The sequence below is a fragment of the Salmo salar genome, chromosome 02, assembly GCF_965601325.2.
Source record: "Salmo salar chromosome 02, fSalSal1, whole genome shotgun sequence".
In the NCBI taxonomy this organism is placed as follows: Eukaryota; Metazoa; Chordata; class Actinopteri; order Salmoniformes; family Salmonidae; genus Salmo; species Salmo salar.
The window spans coordinates 77,574,796-77,602,423 of record NC_138292.1 but is presented as its reverse complement, the minus strand read 5'-3'; the positions used below and the strand labels follow the sequence as shown (position 1 = coordinate 77,602,423).

Genomic DNA, 27,628 nt, shown 5'->3' with positions numbered 1-27,628 from the left:
GCAGTCTGCAGTATCACCACAGACAGAACAATGACAGATATTTCACTGGATGTGTAAATGTGAAGCATCCGCTTTGCGATGAAACGTTTGATCTCAATACAGTTTTCTATTCCCAAAACTAGAATCTGTTACGAACAGAGTGGACAAAATGTTGTATACTTTACCCTTTGCCAAAGTTTTAAAACATTGTGTAGTTTAGAAGGAGTGCAAAGGCAAATTTAGTTATTGCACACGCGCACTTCAGAGTAGCCTTCCTTATTAACGGAAATATGCAAATGCCTGCTAGAACGTGCCAATAGGACCTAGCTCATGCTTGGCTCTGCCCACCTCCTTGCTTGTTCTGCCCGCTATGACTCATCTGTTACCATTTGGAATGACAGGCTGTGGTCTATCTTGGTTTAGTTCTAACAATCTTTCCTATCACTCTCCCTCTTCCTCCCCTCCTCCCTCTTTCCTCTATCACTCTGCAGTATCACTCTCTCTTCCTCCCCTCCTCCCTCTATCACTCTGTAGTATCACTCTCTCTTCCTCCCCTCCTCCCTCTATCACTCTGCAGTATCTCTCTCCCCCCTCCTCCCCCTCTCTCTCTCTCTTCCATTACTGGCAGGATTCCCTGGTTTCAGCTGCTTCAACTAAACTCAAATAGCTTTTACACAAATGAATAATTATAAACATATTAATAATAAAACAGAATGTTTACTATAACCACAACAATAATAAAATAATATAAACATCAAACAACTTCCAAAGACCATTTACACACTCAAAGCTGAATGATGTGTGAATGGTAAATATTTATTACGTTTATTACATAAAGGTTTCTAATCAAAACATCATTGGTCTCTCTCTGAGTGAAGGTGTCGTTGTGATGAGACAGGTGTGTGTCATCTCTCTGAGAGGTGTCGTTGTGATGAGACAGGTGTGTGTCATCTCTCTGAGTGGTGTCGTTGTGATGAGACAGGAGTGTGTCATCTCTCTGAGTGGTGTCGTTGTGATGAGACAGGTGTGTGTCATCTCTCTGAGTGGTGTCGTTGTGATGAGACAGGTGTGTGTCATCTCTCTGAGTGGTGTCGTTGTGATGAGACAGGTGTGTGTCATCTCTCTGAGTGGTGTCGTTGTGATGAGACAGGTGTGTGTCATCTCTCTGAGTGGTGTCGTTGTGATGAGACAGGTGTGTGTCATCTCTCTGAGTGGTGTCGTTGTGATGAGACAGGTGTGTGTCATCTTCATCACTTTATATCAGACAGAGACACAACAACATGACTCTCAGTTCCATACAAAACTTTAGACATGAATCATTATTTACATCATCACCATATGTCATGTAAGACTATACCATTTCGATTTCCCACCTGAGTATCAGTAAAGTTCAATTCAATCTCCCCCCAAAAAACACAGACTAAATCTAATTACAGACATTAACATTATTAAAAAATGTTTCACTCTGATGATGGCTGCTTTCATTCCAGAGTCTCCCAGTTTGTTTCATTCCAGACTCTCCCTGTTTGTTTCATTCACAGAGTTTGGATTTTAACAGAGCCAAATATCTCCCTTTCATCACACATGATTTTGAACTGAGGGTAGAGTGGCTCAGTGAACTTGGTGTGGAATGTGTGCAGGTGGGTCAGTGTACCAGAGGAGACGCTGTAAAAGGACAGAGTGCCGGCTGGAAAGTCAAGATACACTCCTATACACTTTGGGTCAGGCCTGGGTGCTGATATAACTGAGAGCCTGATATCATGAATAAATGCGTACTGTTCATTGCAGCAAAAAAGCCCAAAACACCTCTTATTCTCCATACCCCATCTGGGTGTATATGTCACCCCAATGTCAACCCAGCCAGTCCATTCAACCTGCCAGTAGGAACGACCATCAGACAGGGGCTCCCTGCAGCGTACTTTGGCCCACCTATCCGACTTTTTGGTCCGATGTGAGAAATCTGAGTCATCTGAATCCGAGAAATCAAAATAAGGATTTAGGTGAACCTGCGTTCTCCTCACCACCCTCGTGTTGTCCTCGGACAGAGTCAGGTCATCATCTGCTAACCTAAAGTCCATCTTCAGCTGGCAGGCATCTGTAGCAAGACAAAATACAGTACCAGTCAACATTTTGGACACACCTGCTCATTCAAGAGTTTTTCTTTATTTGTACTATTTTCTACATTGTAGAATAATAGTGAAGACATCAAAACTATGAAATAACACATATGGAATCATGTAGTAACCAAAAAAGTGTTAAGCAAATCGAAATACATTTTATATTTGAAATTCTTCAAATTAGCCACCCTTTGCCTTGATGACAGATTTGCACACTCTTCACATTCTCTCAACCAGCTTCATGAGGTAGTTACCTGAAATGCATTTCAATTAACTGGTGTGCCTTGTTAAAAGTTCATTTGTGGAATTTCTTTCCTTCTTAATGCGTTTGAGCCAATCAGTTGTGTTGTGATACTGAAGATAGCCCTATTTGATGAAAGACCAAGTACATATTATGGCAAGAACAGCTCAAATAAGGAAAGAGAAATGACAGTCCATCATTACTTTAAGACATGAAGGTCAGTCAATACGGAACATTTCAAGAACTTTGAAAGTTTCTTCAAGTGCAGTCGCAAAAACCATCAAGCGCTTTGATGAAACTGGGTTTCATGAGGACCTCCACAGGAAAGGAAGACCCAGAGTTATCTCTTCTGGAGAGAATAAGTTCATTAGCGTTACCAGCCTCAGAAATGGGCAATTAACTGCACCTCAGATTGCAGCCCCCAAAAATTATTCAAAGAGTAACAGACAGATCTCAACATCAGCTGTTCAGAGGAGACTGCGTGAATCAGGCCTTCATAGTCAAATTGCTGCAAAGAAACCACTACTAAAAGACCCCAATAATAACAAGAGACTTGCTTGGGCCAAGAAACACGAGCAATGGACGTTAGACCGGTGGAAATCTGTGCTTTGGTCTGATGAGTCCAAATTTGAGATTTTTGGTTCCAACCGCTGCGTCTTTGTGAGACACAGAGTAGGTGAACGGATGATCTCAGCATGTGTGGTTCCCGCCGTGAAGCATGGAGGAGGAGGTGTGATGGTCTGGGGTGCTTTGTTGGTGACACTGTCCATGAATTATTTTGAATTCAAGGCATACTTAACCAGCATGACTACCACAGCATTCTGCAGCGATACACCATCCCATCTGGTTTGCGCTTAGTGGGACTATAATTTGTTTTTCAACAGGACAATGACCCAAAACACAGCTCCAGGCTGTGTAAGGGCGATTTGACCAAGATGGACAGTGATGGAGTGCTGCATCAGATGACCTGGCCTCCACAATCACCCGACCTCAATCCAATTGAGATGGTTTGGGATGAGTTGGACCGCAGAGTGAAGGAAAAACAGCCAACAAGTGCTTAGCATTTGTGGGAACTCCTTCAAGACTGTTGGAAAATCAAATCAAATTTATTTAAATAGCCCTTCTTACATCAGCTGATATCTCAAAGTGCTGTACAGAAAAAACCATTCCAGGTGAGTACCTCATGAAGCTGGTTGAGAGAATGCCAAGAGTGTGCAAAGCTGTCATCAAGGCAAAGGGTGGATACTTTGAAGAATCTCAAATATAAAATATATTTTGATTTGTTTTACACTTTCTTGGTTACTACAGTATATGATTCCAAATGTGTTATTTCGTAGTTTTGATGTCTTTACTATTATTCTACAATGAAGAAAATAGTAAAAATAAAGAAAAACCCTTGAATAAGTAGGTGTGTCCAACCTTTTGACTGGTACAGTATGTGTTATGTTCTTTTCACAATTTTCTTATAAAGTTTAGGTGATTAAAAAGCTAGCTTTATATTCTTAAACGTATTTTGATGACTCACATTTCCTCAGGCCTGGTTTGATTTTGGACTCTCCACCATGGTCCAAACTATAGGACAAAAAACGAGTAATGTAGGGCCTATTGAACCTGATTACAGTGGAGATTGCCTTGATGAATTCACTATATAAAATAGGGTCTTGAAAGCCCATTGAGCAATGAGGTGTTAACAGAAGCAAAAGTAAAATCAACTACATTTTCCATTTACCTGAGTTTCTCCAGTCTACAGTGTGGATCTTCCAGTTTAGCAGAGAGCAGCTTCACTCCGGAGTCTCCTGGGTGATTGAAGCTCAGGTCAAGTTCTCTCAGGTGGGAGGGGTTTGATTCCAGAGCGGAGGCAAGAAATGTACAGCCTTTCTCTGTGACTAGACAACCAGAAAGCCTACAGAGAGAAGAGACAGCATAAAACAATGAACAACTGCTAGAGTATATATTTTTTAGGTTAAAAAGTTTAAATTCTATTTAAGTGCAGTTCACTAGTTAAATCATTCCTATTTTGACTGTTTTCTGAAGTTTACAGTATGATTTCACAAAACCAAATGTATAATCTACCTAAGAGTCTGTAAGTTACAGTTGGGGTTCCTCAGTCCAGCAGAGAGGAGCCTCATTCCAGAGTACCACAGATTGTTGTCTCTCAGGTCCAGCTCTCTCAGTACTGAGTATGACCACAGAACAGGAGCCAGAGAGACACAGGAACGTCTGGAGAGATTACACTCCCTTAGCCTTGGGATGGAAAGGGAGAGAATTTAACACTACGTTCTCTTGGTGTTTCCATTGTTACAGTACAGTTTAAAAAATGCAGTAATAAAATGTTTATTCTACTATAACATACAGAAGATGAAACATAGCGGTTTATTTCTCACCCCAGAGTATGTATCTGACAATGTGGATCCATCAGTCCAGCAGACAGCAGCTTTACTCCAGAGTCTCCCAGTTTGTTGCAGCCCAGACGCAGCTCCTCGAGCTGAGAGACTGCTATAGCAGAGGACAAAATTCCACAGGACTCCGCTGTAACCTCAGAACCAGTCAATCTGTCAAACACACAAAAAAATGCATAAACAAAATGTAAAGGGGAGTTGTCTTTAATCCAGAATAAATGAACCTATAGGGCCGTTTTCCAGACACAGATTAAGACAAATCCTGGACTAAGAAGCTAGTTAACAATCAATGTTAATGGATAAGGGCATATGTGCAATGTTTTTACATAAATTAACAAATCACCTAATGTCAAACCACATATGGAGTTGATTTGACCGTTTTGAAAATGACACACATGTCCCAATCCCTTCTATTGATCCTGAACTTCCCATTTAAACATTTTCATTACACACCGCAGGATCTTCAGTTTACAGTGTGGACTCAAAAGACCATTGGAGATCTGCTTCACCCCGGTGTCTGTCAGTTTGTTGTAGCTGAGATCCAGCTCTGTCAGACATGAGCCAGCTGACTGGAGAGCTGAGGCAACGGTTTCACAAATGTCATCTTTGAGATCACAACTGGTGATTCTATGTGAAACAACAACAAATAATTGAATTCTTCAAACTTGCCAACATGATTTAAGTTGTTTATCATTAAAGCTATTGCTTGGTTTCTTTGCCAGAGTAGATTTGAAGGTTAATAACTGTTCAAAAGTGTTCTGCTGTGTGTTGGTCCAGGCACAGAACTCACCTCAACACAAGTGGCTGGTTGTGAGGACCCATCAGCACAGCCTTTAGAAGCTCTGGTCCTGATCTTTCCATGTTGATATGGCTCAGGTTAAGTGACTCCAGTTGGCAGTTGGGACTGCTCAGTCCAACGAAGAGGGGCTTCGGGTCCAACAGGACATTGACGCTGAGGTCCAGCTCTCTCAGGTGGGAGTCAGGCAGCTGTAGTGCAGATGCCACTGTTTCACAGTAACTCATTGTAAGGCGGCAGTCTGCTAGTCTTCAGAGGAGAGATGTTTATTATGAGAGGTGTGGATGTAGTATAGTACTAAATAAATGGCTAGAAGACACATACTGTACACATCAACACTTCAACTCACATGGCCTTTTGGCAGCATCGAACAGCTGGGACCAGCCTCTTACGCCCCTCATCTGACGTGTTGTATTCTCTCAGGTCCAGTTTGTCTAACACTTCCTCTGACATCAAGAGTACATATGCCATCGCCGAGCACTGTGCAGGCATCAGCTTCTTCTCAGAAGGGTTCTTGGATGTCAAGAACCTTTGAATTTCATTCACAAATGAGGTATCGTTCAACTCGATCAAACAGTGGAAGAGATTGATGCACCTCTCTGGGGAGGGATAATGTCTTTGTTTTTCGTCTGAAAGCCTATCTTTGATGTACTGGATGGTCTTCTGGATGCTCTCTGTGTCTCCCTCTGTCTGGAGCTGTAGGCTTTTCAAGAGGATCTGATTGGACTCCAGTGAGATGCCCAGAAGGAAGCGGAGGAAGAGGTCGAGATGACCGGTCTCGCTCTTCAACGCTTCGTCCACAGCACTCCTCTGCAAGTCATGCAATGTTCTCTGAGAACCTTCAGGTTGAGGGAGGATGTCTTCCTCATCAAGAGGAACCGGTAACCTCGTATGTCTTGAAATGAACGAGGTTGACATTTTCACTTACATAAACGTAGGAAATGTAGAGTGCAGTGAAGAACTCTTGAATGGTGAGATGCACAAAGCTGTATGTCTTTGTTCTAAACATTGGGTCCTCCTCTCTGAAGATCTCTGCACATCCCTGAGAGCAAGAAGGCTTCGTTGACATCAATGCCACACTCTCTCAGATCGTCTTCAGAAACACCAGATTGCTCTTTTCCAAGTTTTGGAAGGCTAGTTTTCAAATCTTCAGAATAATCTGTACAAATCAAATCCAATGTATTGGTCACATACACGTGTTTAGCAGATGTTATTCCAGGTGTAGCGAAATGCTTGTGCTTCTAGCTCCGACAGTGTAGTAATATTTAACAAGTAATATCTAACAAGTAATATCTAACAGTTTCACAACATATACCCAAAATGCACGTAAATCTAAGTAAGGAATGGATAAGAATATATATATATATATATATATATATATATATATATACATATGTCAGAGCGGCATTGGACTAAGGTACAGTGGCATAGTATAGAATACAGTATATACATATGAAATGGGTGATGTAAGTGACTAAGATACCGTAGAATAGTACAGAGTACAGTTTACACATATGAGATGAGTAATGCAAGATACATAAACATTATTAAAGTGGCTAGTGTTTCATTTATTAAAGTGGACAGTGATTCCTAATCTATCTCTATAGGCAGCAGCCTCTGATGTGCTGTAGATGGCTGTTTAACAGTCTGATGGCTTTGAGATAGAAGCTGTTTTTCAGTCTCTCGGTCCCAGCTTTGATGCACCTGTACTGACCTTGCCTTCTGGATGATAGCGGGGTAAACAGGCAGTGGCTCGGGTTGTTGATGTCCTTGATGATCTTTTTGGCCTTCCTATGGAGGGTGGAGATTTGCCACCGGTAATGCGTTGGGCAGACTGCACCACCCTCTGGAGAGCTTTGCGGTTGTGGGCGGTGTTGTTGCCGTATCAGGCGGTGATACAGCCCGACAGGATGCTCTCAATTGTGCATCTGTAAAAGTTTTTGAGAGTTTTAGGTGTTAAGACAATTTCTTTAGCCTCCTGAGGTTGAAGAGACGCTGTTGCCCCTTCTTCACCACACTGTCTCTGTGGGTGGACCCTTTCAGTTTGTCAGTGATGTGTATGCCGAGGAACTTGAAGCTTTCCACCTTCTCCACTGCGGTCCCAACGATGTGGACAGGGAGGTGCTCCCTCTGCTGTTTCCTGAAGTCCACGATCATCTGCTTAGTTTTGTTGACGTTGAGTGAGATGTTATGTTCCTGGCACCACACTCCCAGAGCCCTCACCTCCTCCCTGTAGGCTGTCTCATCGTTGTTGGTAATCAAGCCTACTACTGTTGTGTCGTCTGCAAACTTGATGATTGAATTTGAGGGGTGCTTGGCCACGCAGTCACGGGTGAACAGGGAGTACAGGAGAGGGCTGAGCACACACCCTTGTGGGGCCCCAGGGTTAAGGATCAGCGAAGAAGTGTTGTTTCCTCCTTCACCACCTGGGGGCAACCCGTCAGGAAGTCCAGGACCCAGTTGTACAGGGCGAGGTTCAGACCCATGGCCTCGTGCTTGATGATGAGCTTGGAGGGTACTATGGTGTTGAATGCTGAGCTATAGTCAATGAACAGCATTCTTACATAGGTATTCCTCTTGTCCAGATGGGACAGAGCAGTGTGCAGTGTGGTGGTGATTGCATCGTCTGTGGATCTATTGGGCGGTAAGCAAATTGAAGTGGGTCTCGGGTGGCAGGTAAGGTGGAGGTGATATGATCCTTGACTAGTCTCTCAAAGCACTTCATGATGACAGAGGTGAGTGCAACGGGCGATAGTCATTTAGTTCAATTACCTTTGCTTTCTTAGGTACAGGGACAATGGTGGCCATCTTGAAGCATGTGGGGACAACAGACTGACCGATAACAAAGTGACAGATTACGAGGATCTGATTCATTTTTCTCGTGATACTTCTTGTTCTTCATGTTTGTCAGAGTGAGAAGGAAGCGAATGTACATCTCAGTCAGAGTTTTAGGGACTTCTTCAGAACATGTTCCTAAGAACCATGGCAGTAATCCAACAGAAGACTGGAATGTGACACATGATGAAGAGACTCCTCTATGTCTTCATGTGTGAGATGATTTTGCTGGACAGGTTTTCATCATCACTGAATCTCTTCTTGAAGTATTCTTCTTTCTGTGGGTCTTTCAGATTCCCCTTGATGAGGTTTGTCAGCAGCACGTCCACTGATGTTGTGTTGGTTACATTAGACAACCTCTTGTTGTCATGGAAATCCAGTGGAAGTTGACTTTCATCCAGACCATCCAAGATGAACATGACTTTACCGTCGACCACCTTCTTTGTGTCCTTCATATTTAAAAGTTCAGGGTGGAAGTCACTCAGGAGCTCCAACAGACTGTACTGGTTAACTTGTTTCGATTCAAGTCCCCGAATGGAAGGGTGAAGACTATCTACATCATGATTGGCTTTTCCTTCTGCCCAGTCAAGGATGAACTTCTGCACTGAGACTGATTCTCCGATGCCAGCGATACCCTTCGTCAGCACAGTTCTGACGGATGCCTCTTGTTGGAATATGGATTTGAAGATGTCATTGCAGTGATTGCATGGTCTTGAAATGCTGTGGTCCGAGCTGTATCTTCAATCTGCCGAACCTCATGCTCTTTATTAACCCCTTCACTCTCCCCAGCTGTGATGTAGAGCTCTGTGTATATCTTGTCAAGCAATGTTGGATTCCCCAGCTGTGATATTGAGTTCTGTATAGATCTTGTTGAGCAATGTTGGATTCCCCAGCTGTGATATCGAGTTCTGTATAGATCTTGTTGAGCAATGTTGGATTCCCCAGCTGTGATATCGAGTTCTGTATAGATCTTGTTGAGCAATGTCGGATTCCCCAGCTGTGTTATAGAGTTCTGTATAGATCTTGTTGAGCAATGTTGGATTCCCCAGCTGTGATATCGAGTTCTGTATAGATCTTGTTGAGCAATGTCGGATTCCCCAATTGTGTTATAGAGTTCTGTATAGATCTTGTTGAGCAATGTTGGATTCCCCAGCTGTGATATCGAGTTCTATATAGATCTTGTTGAGCAATGTTGGATTCCCCAGCTGTGATATAGAGTTCTGTATAGATCTCGTTGAGCAATGTTGGATTTCCACGTTTTGCAATGCTCTCAAAGATGTTCCCAAACCTCTTCCTCATGTTGGACTTGAGGTTGTTTTTCAGTCCTTGCAGGTCTACTTCTAATGAGAAAAAATATAGAGATATTGAGTGGTTTGTTAGTCCGAGTGGGCCGTTTTAGTGTCTGTTATATGTCACTATGGGCGTTTTCACACAAAGTTAGTTTGCTATAGTTCTAATCAGAGTTTGTTTATTTGCAACATTGTATGTTTTTCATATGGTCTGGTTGGTTTCACATTGCCAAATGCCAAACGAATGAAAGTGCCCAAACTAAACCATGTGTTCTTCATGCTGGTTGACTCATCCTGGGTTGTTTTTGTACAGTATGTAACCTAGTACTCCCAATGTAGAGGATGCTACGTAGCCTAAACATTTGAAGATTAAAATGTGTGACTTCTTTACAAGGTCAATTCATGATATTAGCATAATAAATTCACTTTAAATAGGATAAAGTTTAGGACACCGCTGTGTTTTAAATGTCGCAAAACACAAACGAAAAGTGAACTATAATGGAGATTAAAATTCTGTGTTTTTTAGCAGCGCTGTATCTGTTCATCTCAAATAAGTACAGAGGTTTGACTCACTGAAATTGACTCAATGTGTTTCTCTATTTCTTTTGAGAATGTACACATTTCTGTGTGACTCACCAGTAGCTGGATGACTTGTCTCTGTAGAGAGAGACGGAAACAGTCAAGCTCTTAATAAAAGCTCTTATTTATCCTCGTAAATATCTTTATAATCTTCGTTCATAAAATAAAAAACTGAGATATAAAGTTTCTCAGCAGCAGCATTTGAACTCATAGTGATATTAATGTTAACTCAAGGTCCTGAATAAGGTGCATGTTTATAACTGTTTCAGCATAGAAAGTGACAGAATTACAGATAAGAAAGGCACTGGTTTACTGTATGTATCTTAGCTTTTGACATAAAAGTAACCTTTCAGACACAGGTAACTAAAAAATTGCATTGCCTCGCTTTGAGCTCAAATCAAATATATATATATATATATATATCTTGTTTCCTACTAAGAGGGGTAGTAGTCCTACTCTCAACAGAGTTTTGTGCAACATGTCTGCCTGGCCTTATCTTAGGAGGCTTGTCATTACCTTCACTTCCAGGTTAAACGCAGAGTATGTAGTATTGGTAAGGGTCGTTGGACTTTTTAATTATGTGACATAAAGGTTAGAAAAGATCTCGATGGATATTTTATGCCCTTCCCAAAACGACATACTCAAGCTTTAGTAAGGGTTGCCTACTCAAGTTGAGTAAATGCCAGACATTTCCAAACATCCAAAGTAGCATTACTTCCTCAACAATGTGTCCATTTCAGTTAATACTGAATCATTTTCAAACACTTAAGGTATAAAACACAAGAAAAGAGTCTACCCCGGTGACAAACCAAACTTACTTGAGCAGTTCACAATTGACTAAAATAAATGAAATGTTTGCCCAGGAAGAACTAGCCTATAGTTGTTAAAAGTGCATTATCTTCCTGAGCAGAGTACAGACGTACATTAATTGTGTCTCTTCTTCTCCACTACTTTGTGTTTTCTTGCTGACGACCTCTGCTGTGGCGGTCATCGAGCCAGTGGATGGATTGAGTCCAGCAAAACATCTGTGAAAACAAAGAGCACATCCAAGCAACATTTTAGAAAGATGATTATGTCCCCTGATGTCTTCAATAGTGTCTGAAGTGCTCTGCATTACCTCTGTACATTGTCCCCAGTTCAAATAATTCCTTCGCATTATGTGTTTAAGCTCTCACAAAGGAGCCTTTCAAATGTATCAACATATCTTGATGCAATGAACCTGCCAAACCAAGCTGTGATACAAAACGCCTCAGTTTAAAGTCCCTCCCCCCAATGGCATTCTCCCCAGGAAGAAGCATCTTTTTGTTTACCTTTGGATGAACTCTAAGTTGCGTGAAGCCTCCTCCTCTGTACTGCAGATTGAAGGTGTAGAATGAGGCAAAGAGAAAGCTACCGGTGCTGCCACAAAGTTGGAGTGGGCCGACATCATGACCCTCTTCTCCATGCTTATCATCCATTTGGCAGCAGCCATTGTGTCACCTGAAATCAGATCACATTTATGTTTCACAATTACCTCTGTGAAACATTGCTATTGTAAGGCCCTGTCTAAAAACAATTACTCACACAGAAAGTCTTATTGGATATACTACCTTGAACAATCAGTCTTGGTGAGTCCGGAAGGGGAATTGATCCCTCCACATCTGTGGCTGACACCTGAAAGATATAAAACAACTAAAAAAAAAATAAAAAAAAAATGTAATACTATAACTTTCAATTCACATATTTTGAACATTTGGCACATCATCATTTTAAACTTCTAAAATACAAAGACAATTCTTATCTTATGCATAAGATGCAGATGAATATAAAACTCACATCGGCCTGTAGGAGTGCATCCGCCCTTCCTTTGAAATGGACCATTAGCAGGAGGACAACACAAGGCCAACTGCATTCCCTCCACCCTTTTCAAACCTTGTGTGTGAAAAGGTATGGCCACTTACTCCTCAGCTCGGCTATCTTAAGTGCTGGGCTAGCGTTGATGGCACAGCGCTGTAAGTAAAATGTTGCTTGCATGAGCTGCGAGAGTTGTCCTCTGTCACCTCCTGTTGGCCCTTCTCTGGAATAAAGCTGCTCCATTTCCTTACGCTTTGCCTCCAAAGTTTCTTCCGTTTCTTCTGTGGGAAAGTCAGGTTGCCATCTTACACAGCCGTATTTGTCAGTTGGCCCTCTCACACTGACTACAGTCGATGAGCCTGAGAGTGTTTCTCTTTCTTAGCCGTACTAAATCAAATATCAAATCAAATTTTATAGGTCACATACACACGGTTAGCAGATGTTAATGCGAGTGTAGCGAAATGCTTGTGCTTCTAGTTCCGACAGTGCAGTAATATCTAACAAGTAATCTAACAATTCCCCAACAACTACCTATATGGATGAGCAATGGCCGATCAGCATAGGCAAGGTGCAGTAGATGGTATAAAATACAGTACCGTAATTTCCGGACTATTAAGAGCACCTGAATATAAGCCGCAACCACTGAATTTAAAAAAGAATATTATTTTGAACATAAGCCGCACATGTCTATAAGCCGCAGGTGCCTACCGGTACATTGAAACAAATTAACTTTACACAGGCTTTAACGAAACACGGCTTGTAACAAAATTAAATAGGCTTTAACGAAACACGGCTTGTAACAAAAAATAAAAAATTATCAGTAAGCTTTAGTTGTCTTTTTGCACTAAGTCAATTCCTCACGCTGCTGTTTCCAACATCTTATCATCGATTCATTAAGAACAAGCTCCCGTGCAGCAGCTCTATTTTCTTTTCCAACAGCCAGATCAATCGCCTTCAACTTGAAAGCTGCATCATATGCATTTCTCTGTGTCTTTGCCATGATGAGGGTGACAAAATGACTACCGTATTCAGAATGATGGGAAGTTTGAGAGCGCTCGATTTAATCTAAACAGTAAACAAAAAAGTTGTTTGACCTTAACCAGTTCGGCAATTTCATTGGTCTAATGAAAGCTTCATGCCGCCAAAAAACTGAGTACGTCACAGAATGTGTTTTTAAAAGAATTTAAAAAATTGAAAGCGGGAAAAATCCATATATTAGCCGCGTCATTGTTTAAGCCGCGGGGTTCAAAGCGTGGGAAAAAAGTTGCGGCTTATAGTCCGGAATTTACGGTACATACATTTGATATGAGTAATGTAAGATATGTAAACATTATTATAGTGGCATTATTTAAAGTGGCATTGTTTAAAGTGACTAGTGATCCATTTATTAAGAGGTTAATTGTCACAGGTGTCAAATGGAGTAGACCAAGGCGCAGCGTGTTTAGTGCTCATCTCAAAGTTTAATGAAGAAATAGAACACTTTACAAAAGAAGCAAAATGACAGCCAACAGTTCCGTCAGGTTTCCAAACTACTAAACGAAAAACAACTACCCACACCCACACATGAAAAACAGGCTGCCTAAGTATGGCTTCCAATCAGAGACAACGATAGACAGCTGTCTCTGATTGGAAACCATACCTGGCCGAAACATAGAAATAGAAATCTAGAAAAACCCCACATAGAAACAGAAAACCCCAAATCACCCAAAACAACCACATGTCACACCCTGACCACTCCATAAAGGAAAAATGACCTCTTACCAGGGTCAGGACGTGACAGTACCCCCCCCCCCCCCCCCCAAACAAAAACCCAACAAAAACAATCCCAAACACAAAGGGAGGGCAGGGAGGGTGACAAACTTCTATGGCGGCTCATGTGCTACACCCAGAACCTCCCTCTCCCTCCGATCCTCCAGCAACGGAGGTGGCTCCGGATCAGGGCGTAACCCCCGTTCCGCCCGCAGATCCCTCCGCTTCTGTACCACCGACCTGTGGATTATTAGAGGAATCGGACTGTAGATCAATACCGTAGGCTCTGCGCTGCCAACCACCGCTGGAGGTTCCGACCTACAGGCCGCCGCTGGAGGATGCGGGCTGCAGTCCGCCGCTGAAGGCTCTGGGCTGCAGGCCGCTGCTGAAGGCTCCGGGCTGCAGGCCGCTGCTGGAGGCTCCGGACTAGGGAGCGTCGCTGGAGGCTCCGGACTGGGGAGCGTCGCTGGAGGCTCCAGACTGGGGAGCGTCGCTGGAGGCTCCGGGCTGGGGAACGTCGCTGGAGGCTCCGGGCTGGGGAACGTCGCTGGAGGCTCCGGGCTGGGGAACGTCGCTGGAGGCTCCGGGCTGGGGAACGTCGCTGGAGGCTCCGGGCTGGGGAACGTCGCTGGAGGCTCCGGGCTGAAGAGCGTCGCTGGAGGCTCCGGGCTGAAGAGCGTCGCTGGAGGCTCCGGGCTGAGGAGCGTCGCTGGAGGCTCCGGGCTGTGGAGGCACACTGGAGGAAGAGTGCGAGGAGCAGGCACAGGACGTACTGGGCCATGGAGGCGCACTGGAGGTCTGGAGCTCGGGGCTGACACACCCCGTCCTGGCTGGATGGTTCTTCTCGCCCAGCACGGGCAGAGCGCAGGTACAGGACGAACTGTGCTGCGCTGGTGAATGGGGGGTACCGTGCGTAGAGCAGGCGCAGGATAACCTGGGCCGAAGAGACGCACTGGAGACCAGATACGCTGAGCCGGCGCACTTCTTCTTGGCTGACGGCCCACTCTCGCACGGTAACTGTGAGGAGGTTGTACCGAGCGCACCGGGCTGTGAGTGCACATGGACGAAACAGTGCGCATCACCGCATAGCACGGTGCTTGTTCAGTTACTTGATCCCCACTGTAAGCACGGGGAGTTGGCTCAGGTCTTACAACCGCCTTAGCCAATCTACCCGTGTGCCCCCCCAATTTTTTTTTTTGCCGCTGCCTCTCGGTCTCCTGTTGCCTTCCTAGCCGCTCCTCCCAGTATTGCCGTTCCACCATCGCTGCCTCTATCTCCTCCGGCGGGCGGCGATACGCTCCCGGCCTTGTCCACGGTCCTGCCCCATCTAGGATCTCCTCCCAGGTCCATGACTCCAGATACTCCCTATCCTGCTTAGTCCCGCTCCTCCTCCTGGAGAAACAGAAAACCCAAAACCTCCCCCACATAGAAACAGAAAACCCAAAACCACCCAAAACAACCACCTGTCATGCCCTGACCACTCTACTAAGGAAAATGGCCTCTTACCAGGGTCAGGACGTGACATTAATTTAATTCACAAACGAGGTATCGTTCAACTCAATCAAACAGCGAAAGAGATTGATGCACCTCTCTGGGGAGGGATATTGTCTTTGTTTTTTGTCTGAAAGTCTATCTTTGATGTACTGGATGGTCTTCTGGATGCTCTCTGTGTCTCCCTCTGTCTGGAGCTGTAGGCTTTTCAAGAGGATCTGATTGGACTTCAGTGAGATGCCCAGAAGGAAGCGGAGGAAGAGGTCGAGATGACCGGTCTCGCTCTTCAACGCTTCGTCCACAGCACTCCTCTGCAAGTCATGCAATGTTCTCTGAGAACCTTCAGGTTGAGGCCTGTAGTCTTCATCCTCGCTCCAGCTATCATCCCTGTAGCCCTCATCACTGTAGCCCTCATCACTGTAGTCATCATCCCTGAAGTCATCATCCCTGCAGTCATCATCCCTGCAGTCATCATCCCTGAAGTCATCATCCCTGAAGTCATCATCCCTGAAGTCATCATCCCTGTAGTCATCATCCCTGTAGTCATCATCCCTGTAGTCATCATCCCTGTAGTCATCATCCCTGTAGTCATCCTCCCTGTAGCCATCATCCCTGTAGCCATCATCCCTGTAGTCATCCTCCCTGTAGTCATCATCCCTGTAGTCATCATCCCGGTAGTCATCCTCCCGGTAGTCATCATCCCTGTAGTCATCATCCCTGTAGTCATCATCCCTGTAGTCATCCTCCCTGTAGCCATCATCCCTGCAGTCATCCTCCCCGTCTCCAAAATATGTGTCTCCAGAATCACTGTCATTTGTTCTTGGTAGCTCTTGGTAGTCTCTTAAACGAAATGGGTTGACATTTTCACTGGCATATGAGAAAGCAACATAGAGTGCTGCGAAGAACTCTTGAATGGTGAGATGCACAAAGCTGTACATCTTTGCTTGAAACATAGGGTCCTCTCCTCTGAAGATCTCTGTGCCCATCCCTGAGAGCAAGAAGGCTTCGTTGACATCAATGCCACACTCTCTCAAATAGTCTTCAGAAAACACCCGATTGCTCTTTTCCAGGTTTTGGAAGGCTAGTTTTCCAAGTTTCAGAATGATCTGTACGTCAGACTCTGACAGATTACGAGGATCTGGTTGGTTTTCCCCATGGTACTTCTTGTTCTTCATGTTTGTCACTGTGAGTAGGAAGCGAATGTAAATCTCAGTCAGAGGGACTTTTCCATGGTCATTTTCGCTCAACATTTTCCCAAAAACCATGGCAGTAATCCAACAGAAGACCGGTATGTGGCACATGATGTGGAGGATTTTTGATGTCTTTATGTGGGAGATGATTTTGCTGGCCAGGTTCTCATCATCACTGAATCTCTTCTTGAAGTATTCTTCTTTCTGTGTGTCGTTGAATCCTCGAACTTCAGTGACACGGTCAAAACAGTCAGAGGGTATCTTATCAACTGCTGCTGGTCGGGAGGTTATCCAGAGGAGAGCAGAAGGAAGCAGATTCCCCTTGATGAGGTTTGTCAGCAGCACGTCCACTGATGTTGTCTTGGTTACATTAGACAACCTCTTGTTGTTATGGAAACACAGTGGAAGTTGGCTTTCATCGAGGCCATCAAAGATGATCACAACTTTACCGTCAACCACCTTCTTCGCATCCTTCATATCTGTTAGTTCAGGGTGGAAGTCACTCAGGAGTTCCAAGAGATTGCAGTCATCTTTGATCAAATTCAAGTCCCTAAATGGAAGTGTGAAGACAAAATCTACATCCTGATTGGCTATTCCTACTGCCCAGTCAAGGATGAACTTCTGCACTGAGACTGTTTTTCCGATGCCAGCGATGCCCTTTGTCAGCACAGTTCTGATGGGTACCTCTTGTTTGGATTGGGATTTGTCATTATGTTCCTCTGTCTTAGGGTCTAAAGATCTAAACATGTCATTGCAGTTGATTGCATCGTCTTGAAATGCTTTGGTCTGAGCCGTATCTTCAATCTGCCATACCTCATGCTCCTTATTAACCCCTTCACTCTCCCCAGCTGTGATGTAGAGCTCTGTGTAGATCTTGTCAAGCAATGTTGGGTTTCCCCGTTTTCCAAGCCCCTCAAAGATGCTCCCAAACTTCTTCTTCATGTTGGACTTGTGTTTGTCCTTGACTTTTGGCAGCTCTTCATCTAATGAGGAAAGAAAATTGATAGTGTCGTTGGATGTATAAAGTATATTTTATCTGCAGTATTCAGTAACGTAACAAACACTACCTTCAGTTACTGGTTTCAAAGTCCAATTTCCTTTATGGGTGTACTTTATGAGTGTTGTGTGTGTGTGTGTGTGTGTGTGTGTGTGTGTGTGTGTGTGTGTGTGTGTGTGTGTGTGTGTGTGTGTGTGTGTGTGTGTGTGTGTGTGTGTGTGTGTGTGTGTGTGTGTGTGTGTGTTAGTGTTAGTCTACAATTGGTACATCCATTTCTGGACTTTAAAATGAATTATATACTGTATATCCATTGATTCTTAAAGAATACAACTTACAAATACCTCATGAGCTTAGTTGAACTGTCGTACCCTTTCAGAACACAAAATATAAGCTTAATAGTATTGTATTATTTGACAGGGACACTGCATTTTAACTAATCAAAATTTTGTAATAATTGGGCTTGTTTTTGTTGAGCTACAAAAATAACAATAAAGAATTGTCTTACCAGCACCATGCAAAGCCATAGTAACACTGATGTGTTGATAAACTGAACCTGCAACACTGCAGCCAACAAGTTGGGGTGCAGCGACAACAGAACCACCCTGAGCCATAATGAAGGACAGTGGATGAGCAGGTTGAGCCATGATGGAGGACGGTGTAGGGGCAGGTTGAGACGTAATGGAGGACGAAGGACAAGAATGCTGGGCTGGAGCGAGAGACTGAGGAGTCTGATCCATGATATCAGACAGTCAGTGTCCTCCCCCTGAGAGAGACAGAGAGACAACATAAGGAGTAAGTTTAACAACAAAAACATAAACATTTGAGTATGCTAATAGGTCCTTAGCTTATTGGTTATGACAAGGTAAGATAATTGTAAATATTTCTTTATTTATGTCCTATATTCCATTAGTTGAAATGACTTGAAATCTTACAGACTGTGGCTAGTGGCTTTATCATAACACACAGGGACCTGCAGTACAGGCTAGTGGCTTTATCATAACACACAGGGACCTGCAGTACAGGCTAGTGGCTTTATCATAACACAGGGACCTGCAGTACAGGCTAGTGGCTTTATCATAACACACAGGGACCTGCAGTACAGGCTAGTGGCTTTATCATCATGGTTTTCTAGACTCGGTCCTAGGGACCCAAAGGGGTGCACGTTTTTCCCCTCGCAAAAGGCTCCTGAACATCTTCTGCCCTCAAGCCATTAGACTGCTGAACAGTTAAAAATGGCGCCGGAAGAAATGGCAGCAGTTTTACGGGCGCCCAACCAATTGTGCTATTATGTGGGATTTTTTCACGTTATTTGTAACTTAATTTGTACATAATGTTTCTGTATCTTATGGCAAAAAAAGAGCTTCTGGATATCAGGACAACGATCACTCACCTCGGATTAGACTAAGATTTTTTCAACAACAAACAAGACGCACAAGACATTCTCCAAACACCTGGCAGGGCTGACATCCCCGTTATTTGCAAGAGGAAGCGACGCAGGTACAGAGGACAAAGAGCCGGATGCCTGGTCAGGACCCGGAAAAGGCGAGTGGGAAAGCTGCCGTTACCGTCAATACTACTCGCCAATGTGCAATCATTGGACAATAAACTAGACGAGGTACGATCACGAATATCCTACCAACGGGACATCAAAAACTGTAATGTCCTATGTTTCACGGAATCGTGGCTGAATGAACGACATGGATATTCAGCTAGCGGGATACACGCTGCACCGGCAAGATAGAACAGCACACTCCGGTAAGACGGGGGCGGTCTGTGTCATATTTGTAAACAACAGCTGGTGCACAAAATCTAAGGAAGTCTTTAGATTTTGCTCGCCTGAAGAGTATATTGTGATAAATTGCAGGCCACACTACTTGCCTAGAGAGTTTTCAGCTATACTTTTCGTGGCTGTTTATTTACCACCACAGACAGATGCTGGCACTAAGACCGCACTCAGTCAGCTGTATAAGGAAATAAGCAAACAGGAAACCACTCACCCAGAGGCGGCTGTCCTAGTGGCCGGAGACTTTAATGCAGGGAAACTTAAATCAATTCTACCAAATTTCCATCAACATGTTAAATGTGCAACCAGAGAAGAAAAAAATCTAGATCAGCTATACTCCACACACAGAGACGCATACAAAGCTCTCCCTCGCCCTCCATTTGGTAAATCCGACCACAACTCTATCCTCCTGATTCCTGCTTACAAGCAAAAATTAAAGCAGGAAGCACCAGTGACTCGTTCTATAAAAAAGTGGTCAGATGAAGCAGATGCTAAACTACAGGACTGTTTTGCTATCACAGACTGGAACATGTTCCTGGATTCTTCCGATGGTATTGAGGAGTACACCATATCAGTCACTGGCTTTATCAATAAGTGCATCGAGGACGTCGTCCCCACAGTGACTGTACGTACATACCCCAACCAGAAGCCATGGATTACAGGCAATATTCGCACTAAGCTAAAGGGTAGAGCTGCCGCTTTCAAGGTGTGGGACTCTAACCCGGAAGCTTACAAGAAATCCTACTATGCCCTGCGACGAACCATCAAACTGGCAAAGCGTCAATACAGGGCTAAGATTGAATCATACTACACCAGCTCCGATGCTCGTCTTATGTGGCAGGGCTTACAAACTATTACAGACTACAAAGGGAAGCACAGCCGCAAGCTGCCCAGTGACACGAGCCTACCAGATGAGCTAAATCACTTCTATGCTTGCTTCGAGGCAAGCAACACTGAGGCATGCATGAGAGCATTAGTTCCAGACGACTGTGTGATCACGCTCTCCGTAGCCGACGTGAGTAAGACATTTAAACAGTGAGGGTAGGTAGCAACACATCTGCCATGCTGATCCTCAACACTGGAGTTCCCCAGGGGTGCGTGCTCAGTCCCCTCCTGTACTCCCTGTTCACCCACGACTGCATGGCCAGGCATGACCCCAACACCATCATTAAGTTTGCAGACGACACAACAGTGGTAGGCCTGATCACCGACAATGACGAGACAGCCTATAGGGAGGAAGTCAGAGACCTGGCCGGGTGGTGCCAGAATAACAACCTATCCCTCAACGTAACCAAGACTAAGGAGATGATTGTGGACTACAGGAAAAGCAGGACCAAGCACGCCCCCATTCTCGTCAACAGGGCTGTAGTGGAGCAGGTTGAGAGCTTCAAGTTCCTTGGTGTCCACATCAACAACAAACTAGAATGGTCCAAACACACCAAAACAGTTGTGAAGAGGGCACAACAAAGCCTATTCCCCCTCAGGAAACTAAAAAGATTTGGCATGGGTCCTGAGATCCTCAAAAGGTTCTACAGCTGCAACATCGAGAGCATCCTGACTGGTTGCATCACTGGCTGGTATGGCAATTGCTCGGCCTCTGACCGCAAGGCACTACAGAGGGTAGTGCGTACGGCCCAGTACATCACTGGGGCTAAGCTGCCTGCCATCCAGGACCTCTACACCAGGTGGTATCAGAAGAAGGCCCTAAAAATTGTCAAAGACCCCAGCCACCACAGTCATAGACCGCACGGCAAGCGGTACTGGAGTGCCAAGTCTAGGACAAAAAGGCGTCTCAACAGTTTTTACCCCCAAGCCATAAGACTCCTGAACAGGTAATCAAATGGCTACCCGGACTATGTGCATTGTGTGCCCCCCCCCCCCCCAACCCCTTTTTACGCTGCTGCTACTCTCTGTTTATCAACCCCTCTTTTACGCTACTGCTACTCTCTGTTCATTATCTAAGCATAGTCACTTTAACCATATCTACATGTACATACTACCTCAATCAGCCTGACTAACTGGTGTCTGTATGTAGCCTCGCTACTTTTATAGCCTCACTACTGTATATAGCCTGTCTTTTTTCTGTTGTTTTATTTCTTTACCTACCTATTGTTCACCTAATACCTTTTTTGCACTATTGGTTAGAGCCTGTAAGTAAACATTTCACTGTAAGGTCTACACCTGTTGTATTCAGCGCACGTGACAAATAAACTTTGATTTGATAATCAAATGGCTACCCTGACTATTTGCATTGACCCCCTTTTTATTTGCACTGACTCTCTTGCACCGGATCTATGATCACTGACTAGACTCTACCCACACGCTGATTGGACTCTACCCACACGCTGACTGGACTCTACCCACACGCTGACTGGACTCTACCCACACGCTGACTGGACTCTACCCACACGCTGACTGGACTCTACCCACACATTGATCTACCCACACACTGACTGGACTCTACCCACACATTGATCTACCCACACACTGACTGGACTCTACCCACACACTGACTGGACTCTACCCACACGCTGACACGCTGACTGGACTCTACCCACACGCTGACTGGACTCTACCCACACGCTGACACGCTGACACGCTGACTGAAACCATATTTGTTTAAGCAAGTCAGCCATATCAGCTACCTACATGTACATAGTACCACAATTACCTCAACGACCTCATACCTGCCCCTACCTACATGTACATAGTACCTCAATTACCTATGTTTTTATGTTTTTTTAAAAGGCAGTAAATGAGGCTGAATGAACTGTTTCGCTGCCAGACAAGGCTCAGCTGACAGCCAGGTGTAGCAGTGGTAAGGTGTTGGGACTGCTGTTGAGACTCTGCTGTTGGGACAGCTTTATGTAGGCCGTAACAGTTTGTGGGCACCGTTTGTCACCGTTATAGTGCAATTAATGTATTGTTTAGTGTTGTGTAGTGGTTTTACTGACATGCATCCCAAATATTTAGTTTTTTTGCCCCACAAAGATTTACATGCTAAAATCGCCACTGTCCACAACAAGTCAGTTTGATCGGGGGAAATGCGCATATTGTTTTTATGCAGATATTACAATATTCACATTAAAATCTGTCGCCAATTTGATGGAAACCTAGTTTATGTTTCCATTAACTTGTCCAGCGATTTTTTTTGTCAACATTTACAAAGTTCGCATAGAAAACAAATTCGACAATTGCCTGCTAGGGTGCGTATCCAATTAACTATCTTGTCTAAATAAAAATAGCTTTGCGTAATGACATAATAAAATGAGCATTAATGAATTGGCGATAGTCTGTATGCCCTCACACCTATCTGTTTAATGTCTCAGGTAGCCTGTCTGCCCTCCCACCTATCTGTTTCATGTCTCAGGTAGCCTGTCTGCCCTCCCACCTATCTGTTTCATGTCTCAGGTAGCCTGTCTGCCCTCCCACCTATCTGTTTCATGTCTCAGGTAGCCTGTCTGCCCTCCCACCTATCTGTTTCATGTCTCAGGTAGCCTGTCTGCTCTCCCACCTATCTGTTTCATGTCTCAGGTAGCCTGTCTGCCCTCCCACCTATCTGTTTCATGTCTCAGGTAGCCTGTCTGCCCTCCCACCTATCTGTTTAATGTCTCAGGTAGCCTGTCTGCCCTCCCAACTATCTGTTTCATGTCTCAGGTAGCCTGTCTGCCCTCCCACCTATCTGTTTCATGTCTCAGGTAGCCTGTCTGCCCTCCAAACTATCTGTTTCATGTCTCAGGTAGCCTGTCTGCCCTCACAACTATCTGTTTCATGTCTCAGGTAGCCTGTCTGCCCTCCCACCTATCTGTTTCATGTCTCAGGTAGCCTGTCTGCCCTCACAACTATCTGTTTCATGTCTCAGGTAGCCTGTCTGCCCTCCCAACTATCTGTTTCATGTCTCAGGTAGCTCGCGAAAGCCAGCATGGATAGAATGCAATAATTGACTAATATTTGCCATATTCTAATAATTATTATGTGCCAACGTATCGCCACGGTGCCATGGTGAAACGTGCACTCCAGTAAATCTTGAATAATTGAATGGTGAAACTTGCCAACCAACCAGTAAAGCAAAGCGAAGCATTTCAGGCATTCTTTAAAGTCAGGACAATCCTTGTCCTGCAAATAAATATTATTTTTCATAGTTGGAAGTGGAGCTTATAGTCACGTGATGACATCACGTGCCCTACGTACCTACAAAAGTAGCCTATTCGGTAATTATCATTTATTCAAGAAACATCGTTTCCATCATAATTTGTCACAATAAAGAAAGTCCGAGACAAAAGAAAAATCCACACCTGTCGATCTTTTGAAAACGTCTCATATATCTGCCGTTTCCATTACACATGACGCAATGATTATAATTTTTTTGTCCGACATTGCTTTTGTCGATAGTCCATATAAACCTGCCTAGAGAAGAGATACACTGTATACATTATGGCATAAGTAGACTAAGTCTGTCCTCCTACATAAAGATGAAGAAAAAAAAGATTCACCTGATAATTGTTTCTTCGTCTGGCATTCTTTTAGTTTTAGTTTTTACTTCCTTGTTGAGCGCTATTTGAGAATTTTGAAATAAACGTCAAAGTTACTTACTCTTTTTGGGACATTAACCGATAATAGCCTCGTTCTCGTATTTGTCTATAGCCTATTTAAATAGGTCAACAATAGCCCTATCCATGACGTTAATGAATATAATAGACCCTTGAAGAAGAATAATTGGAAACGGGCTATGCCTAGGCTGGGCTAGTCAGTATATCATAAGAACCCGCCCCTTCTCTGTTACTGCGTCTCGTTCTCATGTGCGATTGGTCGCTGGACTATGGGGGGTGATTCATGCCAGAATTAAGCCTCGTGAAGCTACTGATCCCTCTCACCAAGTCACCTAAAGTCTTCCTAGCGCCATAAAATAACGCCATGAATTAACATGGACTCTCAATGGAGACAAGTTTGTTTCTAAGGCGTCAAACTGCCGACTCATTCACGTCACGTGACACGTACATGTCATGTAGACATAGTGTTCACGTCACGTAACGTGTCACGTGTCAGTTTGTGTATAAGTTTATTATGAATGATCTTACCATGAACGCCTTAAAAATGTCTACCTTTTTAGGTGTTAGTTTAAATGTCTGTTTAGTTCATCAATTTCATTTGTCGATTTAGCTAAAATAGGCCTATCACCTCAATGCAAAAATTATTAGGCTAGTTGATATTGCAGCCCCTATTACTGTGTAGATATGCCTATTTCACGCATTAAAACCTCTTGGGGCTAGGGGGCAGTATTGAGAATTTTGAAAAAAATATGTGCCCATTTTTAACTGCCTCCTACACCAACCCAGAAGCTAGAATATGCAAATTATTGTTCAGGTTTGGATAGAAAACACTCTGAATTTTCTAAAACTGTTTGAATGGTGTCTGTAAGTATAACAGAACTCATATGGCAGTCAAAACCCTGAGACAAATTCTGACAGGAAGTGGATACCTGATGTGTTGAATTACCTTTAAGCCTATGCGATTGAAACACACAGGGGCTCATTAATTTTTGAGCACTTCCTATGGCTTCCACTAGATGTCACCAGTCTTTAGAAAGTGTTTTGAGTCTTATACTGTGAGAACTGAACGAACAAGAGCCTTGGAACGGTGGTGGCCGATTAGACTCTGGCGCGCGAGTTCATGTTTGGTACTCTCGTTCCAAAACGTTTTAAAAGAGAATGCAAACGTCCGCCTTGAATATTATTCATGTTCTGGTTAAAAAAGGCACTAATGATTTATGCTATACAACGTTTGACATGTTTGAACGAACGTAAATATTTTTTTTCCCCTCGTTCATGACGAGAAGTCCGGCTGGCATAGATCATGTGCTAACAACACGGAGCTTTTTGGACATAAATTATGAGCTTTTTCAAACAAAACTACATTTGTTATGGACCTGGGATTCCTGGAAGTGACATCTGATGAAGAGAATCAAAGGTAATGGATTATTTACATAGTATTTTCGATTTTAGATCTCTCCTACATGGCGGTTAGTCTGTATCGCAAAGCGTATTTTTCTGGGCGCAGTGCTCAGATTATTGCAAAGTGTGATTTCCCAGTAAGGTTATTTTTAAATCTGGCAATCCGGTTGCGTTCAAGAGATGTAAATCTATAATTCTTTGAATGACAATATAATATTTTACCAATGTTTTCGAATAGTAATTATTTAATTTGTTGTGCTGCTTGACTGGCGGTTATTGGAGGGAAACGATTTCCTCAACATCAACACCATAGTAAAACGCTGTTTTTGGATATAAATATGAACTTGATAGAACAAAAAATGCATGCATTGTCTAACATAATGTCCTAGGAGTGTCATCTGATGGAGATTGTCAAAGGTTAGTGCATCAATTTAGCTGGTTTTCTGCTTTTGGTGACGCCTTTCTTTGAATTGACAAAACATTACACACAGCTATTGTCAATGTACTCTCCTAACATAATCTAACTTTATGCTTTTGCCGTAAAGCCTTTTTGAAATCGGACAACGTGGTTAGATTAAGGAGATGTTTATCTTTCAAAGGGTGTAAGATAGTTGTATGTTTGAGAAATTTGAATTATGACATTTCATTGTTTTCAAATTTGGCGGTCTTGATATTTCACCTGTTGTTGATTGGGTGTACCAGGGGTGGGACGCTTGCGTCCCACATAGCCCATAGAGGTTAATAAAAAAAATCAAGCGTTTCTTGGTAGCCAAGTGGTTAGAGCATTGGGCAAGTAACTGAAAGGTTGCTAGATCGAATCCCAAAGCTGAATCCCAAAGCTTGTCGTTTTGCCTGTGCAAGGCGACTGAGTACGTGGATTTCGATTAAGGCCACCTCCCGCACCCCTCCGATTCAGATGGGTTGGGTTAAACACAACTGACTAGGTATCCCCCTTTCATTTTCTTTGTTGGAGGTAGCTTAGGTCTCTAGTGGCGCATTCAAAACAACTTGGCAATCTCTGACTTCCAACTTCATTGCGTTCAAGACAACTGGGAACTCTGAAAAAAATGAGCTCAGACTAGGATTTTTCTTTTGTTTTGAACAGTCATCCAACTCGGAATCTCTGGCATCTTTTTCTGACCTGAAAATCACTGATGTCATGATTTGACCTAGTTTTCTCCCCATTTCCCAGTTTACCGGATTAACAGATGCAATTCTTCGTCTATACATTTGAATTGAGGGGGTATGTGAGGATATAGGTCTTGTTATAGAGACGTGCAAAAAGCATATGCTACCACTTGTTTGCTTAGCCATAGGAAGAGCAACGGTCCAGATTTTATAAAGCGTTCTAGGCTATAACAATAATAAAACTCCATGATTATTTATGCAGTCTACTAGCCTATTGAAGGTCTTGCGCAGCCTAAACATCACAGGAAAATGTGGTTGGTTTATTAAATGCTCTGCAATGTAGACCTATGCCTTATGCAAAATACCAAGAAGTTAGAATCGGTATGGGTCTACACATCGACCAAACAGCTTAACAGATAATAACATGTATTATTCAGGAGAATCCAATTGAATCAGGCTATTCATTTTAGCGCAGTTGCATTCTTACGCATATCCTTAGACTAAACTGAACCGAAAACAGCCTGTTTTGATCACAGATCATGATGAAGCCTGAACATTTAAGCTGTTTGTCATTGATTTAGCCCACAATTGCCTACAGATTTGATACACATGAAGACCTATATTTAATCTGGAATTGACAAACAAAAGCCTGACTAGGATCTCAACTTTCCCCCACGTCATATTTATTACCAATTAGGCTAAATGTATTCCTATTCATTTGCATAGACTAACCATTGTGATTAATGTTATTTACCATCTTCTGCTTTTAATGAATAAATAGGCATCAGGGTAAACATAATATAATTTCAGTGCCCCCCACACACACATTAATGCTACTTACCTAACAGATCAGAAAGTGAGCAAATTTCCACTTCATTCATATGCAAATACATTTGAATCACATACAGTGATTCATACACTGACTTGTCTGGCTGGCATGTTTTCATTTTAAACAGGCATTCCCTTATCTACACTGAAATCATTTTAGTCCTCAATTATTGTAAAGTGGTTGTTCCACTGGATATCACAAGGTGAATGGACCAATTTGTAAGTCGCTCTGGATAAGAGCGTCTGCTAAATGACGTAAATGTAAATGTATATTATGATTTAAAAAAATCATAGCTCATTCGTACACCCTTGTGGTTGAATATATCTATTGCATGTCTTATGATACAATTAATAATGTTGAACTAACAAATACCATCAAGGGATATGTTACAATTTACAATAACGAACACCTTATGAAACAGCTGTGAACACCATTCTAGCAA

The 27,628-nt window shown here is 43.3% G+C and overlaps 1 protein-coding gene across 1 annotated transcript; it reads right to left on the bottom strand.

Annotated features, from left to right (window-relative positions):
- On the bottom strand, nt 1-24,021 carry LOC106592897 (NACHT, LRR and PYD domains-containing protein 3). The gene is made up of 9 exons (XM_082969482.1): nt 23,772-24,021; nt 18,001-18,258; nt 15,356-17,481; nt 5,925-6,342; nt 4,722-4,833; nt 4,411-4,581; nt 4,067-4,240; nt 3,863-3,909; nt 1-2,074 (listed from the first exon to the last, which is right to left on the bottom strand). The coding sequence occupies exons 2-9, from the start codon at nt 18,230-18,232 to the stop codon at nt 1,515-1,517; spliced, it is 3,840 nt and encodes a 1,279-aa protein (XP_082825608.1). The 5' UTR covers nt 18,233-18,258; nt 23,772-24,021; the 3' UTR covers nt 1-1,514.
- Nucleotides 24,022-27,628: the final 3,607 nt, after the last annotated feature.

Excerpts from the sequence above, each read along its gene's own strand:
- LOC106592897 (XM_082969482.1), bottom strand. The coding sequence starts at position 18,232 with ATGGATCAGACTCCTCAGTCTCTCGCTCCAGCCCAGCATTCTTGTCCT. Across the intron at positions 17,482-18,000 it reads TATGGCTTTGCATGGTGCTG|ATGAAGAGCTGCCAAAAGTC; the intron begins GTAAGACAATTC and ends TTTCCTCATTAG. Across the intron at positions 4,582-4,721 it reads TGTCAGATACATACTCTGGG|GCTAAGGGAGTGTAATCTCT; the intron begins GTGAGAAATAAA and ends TTCCATCCCAAG.